The 8138-nt window shown below is 37.1% G+C and overlaps 7 protein-coding genes across 7 annotated transcripts; 3 read left to right on the top strand and 4 right to left on the bottom strand.

Annotated features, from left to right (window-relative positions):
* Window positions 1–21: 21 nt before the first annotated feature.
* EIN_026650 (Hypothetical protein) lies at window positions 22–41 on the bottom strand (the record flags this gene model as incomplete). Its single annotated transcript, XM_004257519.1, has 1 exon — window positions 22–41. A coding segment is annotated over one exon (20 nt), but the record flags the coding sequence as incomplete, so codon positions are not given.
* A 702-nt stretch (window positions 42–743) lies between these two features.
* On the bottom strand, window positions 744–2465 carry EIN_026640 (hypothetical protein; the record flags this gene model as incomplete). Its single annotated transcript, XM_004257518.1, has 2 exons — window positions 744–1207; window positions 1286–2465. 2 exons carry the CDS (start codon window positions 2463–2465, stop codon window positions 744–746), a joined length of 1644 nt encoding a protein of 547 aa, XP_004257566.1.
* A 438-nt stretch (window positions 2466–2903) lies between these two features.
* Window positions 2904–3947, top strand: EIN_026630 (hypothetical protein; the record flags this gene model as incomplete). The annotated part of the gene is made up of 1 exon (XM_004257517.1): window positions 2904–3947. The coding sequence occupies one exon, from the start codon at window positions 2904–2906 to the stop codon at window positions 3945–3947; it is 1044 nt and encodes a 347-aa protein (XP_004257565.1).
* A 24-nt stretch (window positions 3948–3971) lies between these two features.
* On the bottom strand, window positions 3972–4781 carry EIN_026620 (hypothetical protein; the record flags this gene model as incomplete). The annotated part of the gene is made up of 1 exon (XM_004257516.1): window positions 3972–4781. The coding sequence occupies one exon, from the start codon at window positions 4779–4781 to the stop codon at window positions 3972–3974; it is 810 nt and encodes a 269-aa protein (XP_004257564.1).
* Window positions 4782–5008: 227 nt separating this feature from the next.
* Window positions 5009–5614, bottom strand: EIN_026610 (RAC GTPase, putative; the record flags this gene model as incomplete). Its single annotated transcript, XM_004257515.1, has 1 exon — window positions 5009–5614. One exon carries the CDS (start codon window positions 5612–5614, stop codon window positions 5009–5011), a length of 606 nt encoding a protein of 201 aa, XP_004257563.1.
* A 207-nt stretch (window positions 5615–5821) lies between these two features.
* EIN_026600 (ribosomal RNA-processing protein, putative) lies at window positions 5822–6769 on the top strand (the record flags this gene model as incomplete). The annotated part of the gene is made up of 1 exon (XM_004257514.1): window positions 5822–6769. The coding sequence occupies one exon, from the start codon at window positions 5822–5824 to the stop codon at window positions 6767–6769; it is 948 nt and encodes a 315-aa protein (XP_004257562.1).
* Window positions 6770–6876: 107 nt separating this feature from the next.
* EIN_026590 (deoxyhypusine synthase, putative) lies at window positions 6877–7875 on the top strand (the record flags this gene model as incomplete). The annotated part of the gene is made up of 1 exon (XM_004257513.1): window positions 6877–7875. The coding sequence occupies one exon, from the start codon at window positions 6877–6879 to the stop codon at window positions 7873–7875; it is 999 nt and encodes a 332-aa protein (XP_004257561.1).
* Window positions 7876–8138: the final 263 nt, after the last annotated feature.

Raw genomic sequence — 8138 nt, 5'->3', positions numbered from 1 at the left:
TTGTATTCCACCTTCGACAACTTGTCTAATGCCGCTTCCATCAATCTTTTTTAATCAGTTCCGTTCCACTTTTAATCTCATTTTCTCGTTAAAAAAAATAAACTAAATGGAGAAATGTTTTTGAAAATTTTTATAGTTGTTTATAATGAGTATTTTATTATAAATTAATCTATTTTATTTTTTATTTGAAAAATAATAATTTGTTTTACTAAAAAAAATAAGATAATTAACCTTGTTAAAAAAATAAAAAAAACGAGATTTGTAGTTAACCAAACTAATTTTTTAAGTTTAATAAAACCAACCACAACAAATAATTTAATTACTAAAAAACAATTGTTTTTATTGTCAAAACCAAAACTAAAATTAAAATCTTATACTCAATTTGAAAGTTGCGTTTTCAAAAACGAGAGGAGATTGACAACATACAAACGAAAGCTTATATAAGTTGAGAGTCAACTTGAAATGACAATGGAGGAGATGAGTGAGGGTGGGGTGCTAAGTGTGTTTAGTAAAGCGTTGTATTTTAACAAGTGTTATTCGCCATTGGTAATTCGTAGTAAAAATCGACCTGAAGTCTTAGATTTAGTTGATGGTGTTGAATACGAGTGTTTCATAGATGACATAGTAACACATTTATATCACACTGGCACGGCCAAAGACTGACAGCTTTCATTTCAAATTACTGCTATTTTTAACTTTTGTTTAATAAATAAGATAACCAATAAGTACTCACATTAACTTACTCAAATTTGTTTCATTTCAACTTGCTGATAATCAGGGGATGGATCAACGCGTTTCTCTTGCCGTTTGTTGTTTATATATGTTCCTATGTGATAATAGACCTCTTCGAGGACAATACAAATGACCATGAATATCACACCCACATATATTTGGATATAGTTGTTGTTCAAGTACGTACACAACAACCCACTAATAAATGGCAATAAAGAGTTACCAAGTCCACTCACACCCTCAGAAATGCCCATGAACATCGACTTACTCTCTTCACTCGCTCTCATGGAGTAATACGTGGATGTCTGATACGCAAAACCACCCGCAAGCCCACCAATAAAGGCCATGAACCAATTCAAATACGCGTTCCGAGACACTCCTATGATCAACAAGAATAATATGAATCCCGTCTGGAAGAGCAAAAATAGACTTCGTTTATACGTCCATACAAGAGTCAAAGACATCCCTACCATTACTAGTTGTTAATCAATTTGCTTAATTATAAACATTAATTCACACGTTTAAATGTTAACCTTATAACAAAATAACAAACCAACTGTTTGTGCTAAGAAATAGAAGAAAAAGACGATCCCAATATACATGTCCAATGCGGTAGGACTCTTCACTTCTAAGTCAATAGCCAACTTGACATATGTCGAGCTAATAACAGCACTTGTACCATAAATAGCGCATTGTTGGATATATCCAATAATGATGAACGTTTTATTACTCAACTCTTCCGGACTCCACTTGAATTTGATCTGCACCGTGTTCTGGTCTTCATGATGTGCATAGACTTCCGTTTGAACCAAAGACTCTTCACTTTGTCGTGGTGTTTGCCCAATTTCGCTCTTTCTCTCGGGTGACGTTGGAGCTTCAACGACTTCACTCTTTCTTTCCAGAGATTCTGGAACAAATTGAGCCTCTCCTTCTTTATGTTGTGAAGGAACTTCACTCGCGTCTACAACGACTTCGATGTCATGGATGTCGTCTTTGTGTTCGATTGGTTGTGGCTCGGCTTTTTTATCGATGACAAGTTCGATACCATCGGGGCCCTTATGAATGCTCTCGACTGGAATTGCAATATCCTTCGGTGTGGTATCATTTTTCTTCTTCTCGTCTTTAAATTTTCTTTTTTTCTCTCTAATTCTCTTTGGGTGTGTGAAAGGGTACAATACCATCGTCACTATAATAAGTGCTATACAGATGTACAACGAATTGGTCCCAAGCGCTGTTTTGAGCAACCCACCAAACAAAAAGCCAAAACACTTCCCAAAACTCCAAGACACTTGATAGAGGGATGTGTTTCGATTTTCGTACCCAAGTGGTGACTCAAACCCAATTGTCCCCGTTGTGACCGACCAAAATATGGACGTGCAAAATGGCCAAATACACACTGATACGTACAACGCTGGAATCGAACTTGGAAATATCAAAATGACTGCAACGGCTGCAATGAAGAATAAAAACCCGACTCGCACTATAATATATGGATTGACCTTGTCACCCAACTTTCCCGCAATCGGAGACAACACTGCATATATCACAAACCCAACGGTTTGAAGAAGAGACAAATCAAATGTACTTCCACCTTTGTCGTTCATTATAAGAGGAACAACAAGCCAGTAAAAGTAGTTTGCAAAATTGAATACAAACCCGGTGTAACACGCACGTGGGAAATTCCAAAATACTGATAGTGCCTTCTCTGTAAACCACTTACAATCCTTAACCATCACCAGTATGGTTCTTTTCGAGTTGGCTTGTTTTATTTTTCGTTGGATTGTTACATTCTTTTTTAATCGTTCATCTACTCACCCATTCCACACACCTTCCATTGCATGTTTCTGTATAAGAATTGATTAAACTTTATTCCATTAAATAATCAGGAAAACAGCCAGATTTCTTTTTTTCAATGGTTAATTTTGATAATTTTAAACTATGCATCTTTTAAGTATTTTATTTGTATAATAGATATACCAATGTTTTTAATACCTGTTATTTTTTACTTGACCATTAAAGACGCTTTGCTTTTCTGTATACTATTTTTGAACACCCCCATACACAACAATTAAAACTTCCAACGCCAATAAAATGTTATTATAATGTTTTCAAAAAGTGATTTTTTAGAATGAACAAACTCTTGTGGATCAATACTGAAAAAGAAAGAGGCGATGAACAAAAACAAAGACGCTGAGGTGGAGTGGTTAATTGAACACCTCCTTCATTTGATGAAAGAGAAAAAGATCGGGAAGACATTTATCGAGAATTTTTCGATGCCAACAATCTATTCCAAAAAACGACTTTTACTCCGACGCATCACAGACACCATGAAGCCTTACAAATACAGTCCACAGTTCATTGACCGTCTCAACAATTTGCTTCAGACGGAACGCGAAGACCCCATTCTCCTTACCCAAATTCCACCCACACAGCTCCACACCATGTTTTCCAAAAATATTCATTTGTTTCAAGGCGATATCACAACACTCAAAGTCGACGCAATTGTAAACGCGGCAAATTCTACCCTTTTAGGGTGTTTCATACCAAATCACAGTTGTATAGACAGTATCATTCATGCAAAAGCGGGCGTACAAATGAGGTACGAATGTAGTACACTTCCAACAGCAGGAAAGGCCAAAGTCGGTTCTGCAGTCTCGACAAAAGGGTATAATCTCCCCGCCAAGTATGTCATCCACACAGTTGGTCCAGCCGTTGGGGTTCTACACCCACACCACTTTTACGAGTTGCAACAATGTTACTTGAACTCTTTACATCTTGCATTTTCGCTTGGCTGTGAGTCGATCGCGTTCTGTTGCATCTCAACAGGTTTTTTTGGGTTTCCCAATGAAGAGGCTGCAATGGTTGCAATTCAGTCGATTAACTCATTTTTTAAAATCCATAAAAATATAACTCTTTCCGTCGTCTTTGTTACATTCTCAAAGCTCGATCACTCACTCTATCAAACTGATCTTGAAATGGGCTTTGACGAATTGAAAATTCCAACAAAAAGTGAATATGATGCTGAAATGAAAGAAATTGCAAAAATCAAGAGCACGGCAAAAAAAAGTGATGACGAGGTTGAAGAGAGCGGAACGAATACACACTTAAGTGATGATGGCGCAGAGAAAAAACAGAACGAACACAAAGAAGTCAAGTTGAAAACGCCAAAAGTGAGGAGTCAGAGCCTCGATAAGTGGTTTGTGAAGAAATCATGAGTGCTGCTATTTACAACGCTCTCTTTAATTCAATTCGAGTGTTTTTGTTTCGTGCTGTTCCTGTTGCACGACGTTCATTGTACCCGACAAGACAAGCCCAACAACAAGGAGCAACACTATGAAGAGAAATACAAAAATTGCGACAACCCACCAACTCATCTTTTCGATGTCTGAAATCATCGTTTGTACAATTCCGTTTGATTGGGTTAAATCGACCTTTGTTATTTTGAACTCTTTTTCGACACGTTTTGGTGTGTAATTGGAAGTGGTATTCAAGCGTTTTTCTATTTTCTTAACTACAGGTACTAAATCGCTTTTATTGATGATGACCTCTGCTGTTTTCTTTTCTTTAGCTTTCTTGAATGAAGCGTGTCTCGTTCGGCGCACCTTGGCTCTTTGAGGGCGATCGACAGTGTATAGTGTGACTCGCACCTTACCATTTGGTACATTTCTCTCTGCTCCAATTCGGACTTTTGCTTTCAGGAATGTTTGAATTGAAGGAAGAAACTCGAGAATGGTCCCATTCTTGTATTTGCATGGGCGTGTTCTTGTTCTAAGACACCCACTTTCACATGTCATTGAAATTGATGTTTTTACTGTCGTGTCTCTGTTGCACGTTGACACACGAAACACTTTATTTGGTGGTATTGCGACGGGGATAAACAAAGCGTTTGTTTTCGAGTTTTTATTGCAATCGTCTTTGATATCGACAAACGATGAGACATTCATTTTCGGTGAGAAGAAAGGGAAATCTGCGACTAATGTTTCTGGTTTCATTAAAGCGTTCTTCTTGAGAATTAAATTTCCGATGAATTGATTTGAAGACTTAATCATATTATCAGATGTTTTAATTAAACGCTTCAAATTTGAATATTTTGCAATCGCATTACAACTAAAGATGAATATCAAAGTAAATAAGTACCACATCACTGTGTTTAAAAAAATATCTTTTTGTAGTTTCTTTCTTTTCAAAGAAAGAAAATTGTGATATTTTCAATTCATTAATTATTCTATAAACCAACTGAATAATTCAAATAATAACAATTATTGAAATTAGAAGATTAAAAAATAGCACACTTTGATGTGTGATCTTTTCGAGTTTTCGTTGTTGAAAAAGAAGTCTTTAGTGCCGTTGTTATGGCTTGATCAAATAACAATTTTAAGTTTTTTTGTGTCAACGCAGAACACTCAAAATAACCTGCTCCTCCATACTTTTTAGACAAATTGTTGGCTTCTTCATAACTCACCCATTGGAGTGACCCATTTTGAACATTTTGTACAATAGTAATGTCTTCTCTCATATCACCCTTTGTTCCAACTAACAAGAATGGAATTGTTGGTGAGTGTTTTCTAATTTCAGGAATCCAGAAATATTCAACGTTTTCGAAGGATGCTCGTGAGATGATAGAGAAACAAATGAGGAAGCAATGAGTACCTGGATACGACAAAGGTCTCATTTGATCATACTCGTGTTGTCCTGCGGTGTCCCATAAACTCATATTAACTGGGGTTTTACCAGACATCAAAAAAGCTGAGTAATTATCGAACACAGTTGGGATATATTCAGTTGGAAAACTGTTTTGTGTGTATGAGATCAGCAAACTTGTTTTTCCCACGGCTCCATCTCCAACTGTAACCAATTTAACTGGTACTGTTCTTGTAGTCATCTGTTATGAAATGGTAACCACTGTCATAAGTTCTTATACCACCATCTTCCCGTTTCCATTTTTAAGTCTTTTTTCTTCGAATGATTTATAGTTTTTGATTATAAAATGAACCATTTTATTGATTTGATAAAAATAGAAATATTTACTATTTGAATAGAATTTAAGTTATTAGAACAAAAACCTATGAAAAAAAGAATTAAAAAAATCATGAAAGGTCGAAACTCGTCAAGCAAATCCGATCCAGAAATTTTTCACCGCAAGAAGGACGTTCGTCCAAAAAGTAAATCGAAGAAGACTTTTACAAAAAGGGAAGACTCAAAATCTGACACTTTTCGAGGACGTCTCCACGACGAACAAAAAAAAACGGCACACAAATTTAGAGACGAGAAAAAGCCATTCAAAGACTCCAAGTCAGTGCACTACCATAACGAACATCCAAAATCAGAGTCAGACGGGTTTCTGGATGACAGACCAAAAAGATCATTATTAGACACATTTCAGACAGAATTGCAAGGTGCGAAATTTAGATACATCAACGAAGTGTTGTATACATCAAGGAGTGATCAAGCGCTCCATCTCTTTGAAGACAAGCCACAACTGTACTCGGATTACCACACCGGGTATCACGAGCAAGTCAAAAAATGGCCTGTGAATCCACTCGACTTGATCATAAAGAAGATTCAAGAGAACGCAGACATCAAAGAAGTAGCTGACATGGGTTGTGGGGATGCCATTCTTGCTTTAAAATGCAACACCATCAAAGTGCACTCATTCGATTTGGTCAAAACAAATGAACGTGTAACTCCGTGCAATATCAAGAAAGTGCCTGTGAAGAAAGGGATGTGTGATGCTGTCGTTTTTTGTCTTTCTTTGATGGGTATCGACTTTCCACATTTCATCCGCGAGGGTTTCAGAATTTTGAAAACGGGAGGGTTGATGTTCATTGCAGAGGTCAAAGGTCGTTTCCCAAAGAAGAACAACTTTAAAGAGGAGATGCTCAAGATAGGTTTAGAAGAGGTTTCAAATGAGGATCACAATGTCTTTGTCATCATGACATACCGCAAAGCCACCAAGTCCAATATCATAAAAGAGACTGTCTTCCAAGAGTTCAAGAAGGATATCAAGTTGATCCCGTGTCTTTACAAAAAGCGATAAATACGATTGATTGTTGCGTTTCTTTTTGTCGTGACATATTATGAAAAACAGGAGCATTCATTCTTGGCTCGAAATAAAAGTTTTGAACGGGAACCCTAGTTCCGAAGATGTCGATAACAAAGGAGGAGTACGAGAAAGTGACCTCGAAGGTTCTTGGAGTCTCTAAGAAATACGAAGGCAAGCCATGTGAAGGTTACGACTTCACCAAAGGTGTAAATTTTGTCGAGATGATGGACAAGATGGGAACAACTGGTTTTCAGGCTGCGAACTTAGGGAAGTGCGTTGAGCAAATCAAAGAGATGCGTAAGAATGATGCCACTATATTCCTAGGATACTCTTCTAATATTGTCTCCAGTGGACTTAGAGAGGTAGTTCGATACTTAGTGAAGAATAGCTATGTCGATGCTATTGTCTGCACTGCGGGGGGAATTGAAGAAGACTTCATCAAAACTATGCACCCGACCTTGATGGGTGATTTTTATTTCAGAGGAAAGGATTTATATCCAAATGGGTATAACAGAATAGGCAATTTGATTCTCCCCAATTCAAATTATTGTGAGTTCGAGGACTTCATGGTCCCTCTGTTGACACAATGCTTAAAAGAACAAAACGAGGGCGTGCAGTGGACTCCGTCCAAATTAATTAAACGGATGGGCGAAGCTATTAATAATGAGAATAGTGTGTACTATTGGGCGGCTAAGAATGACATCCCAGTGTATTCCCCAGCAGTTACTGATGGCAGTATTGGAGATATGTTATTTTTCTTTGGGTACAGACACGAAGGCTTTGTATTAGACATAGCACAAGACTTGATCGACATGGAGGACTTGGCCTTTGATTCGGAGAAGGTTGGATGCATTCTGTGTGGCGCGGGAATAGCAAAGCATCATATTTTGAATGCAATGAAAAGACGAGGTGGTTGTGACTATTGTGCTATGTTGACCACTTCAATCGAGTGTGACTGTTCGGACGCTGGGTCTGAAATAGAAGCAGACAGAACTAAAGGCTTCTTTAAGCCAGAATGCACACCAGCCAAAGTGGTTGGCGACGCAACTATTCTTTTCCCATTGTTAGTAGGGGCAACCTTTGCACAAACAGATAACTAAATGATGTGTGTGAGTACTTTGAATTTATTAAAACCTCATTTTTTATTGGAGTGTATAATAAGATGTGCCAAACTTCAAATTGTAAGAAAAAAAATAACTTAATTTAATATATTTATAAGTTACAATATAAAGTAAATATACATGATATGTGTTGTTAGGCTAGTTTTTTTACCAACAAAATTGTATTATTTCGGGAAATCGCACAGCCTCTTATAATCATTACTGTACCTTTTTTTTCGTTCTGATCATTGGTACTTAATCCC

This window comes from Entamoeba invadens (assembly GCF_000330505.1).
Source record: "Entamoeba invadens IP1 unplaced genomic scaffold scaff_1105074724629, whole genome shotgun sequence".
Lineage (NCBI taxonomy): Eukaryota > Evosea > Mastigamoebida > Endamoebidae > Entamoeba > Entamoeba invadens.
The sequence above is the reverse complement of the archived record's forward strand: the minus strand, read 5'-3'. Positions and strand labels throughout refer to the sequence as shown.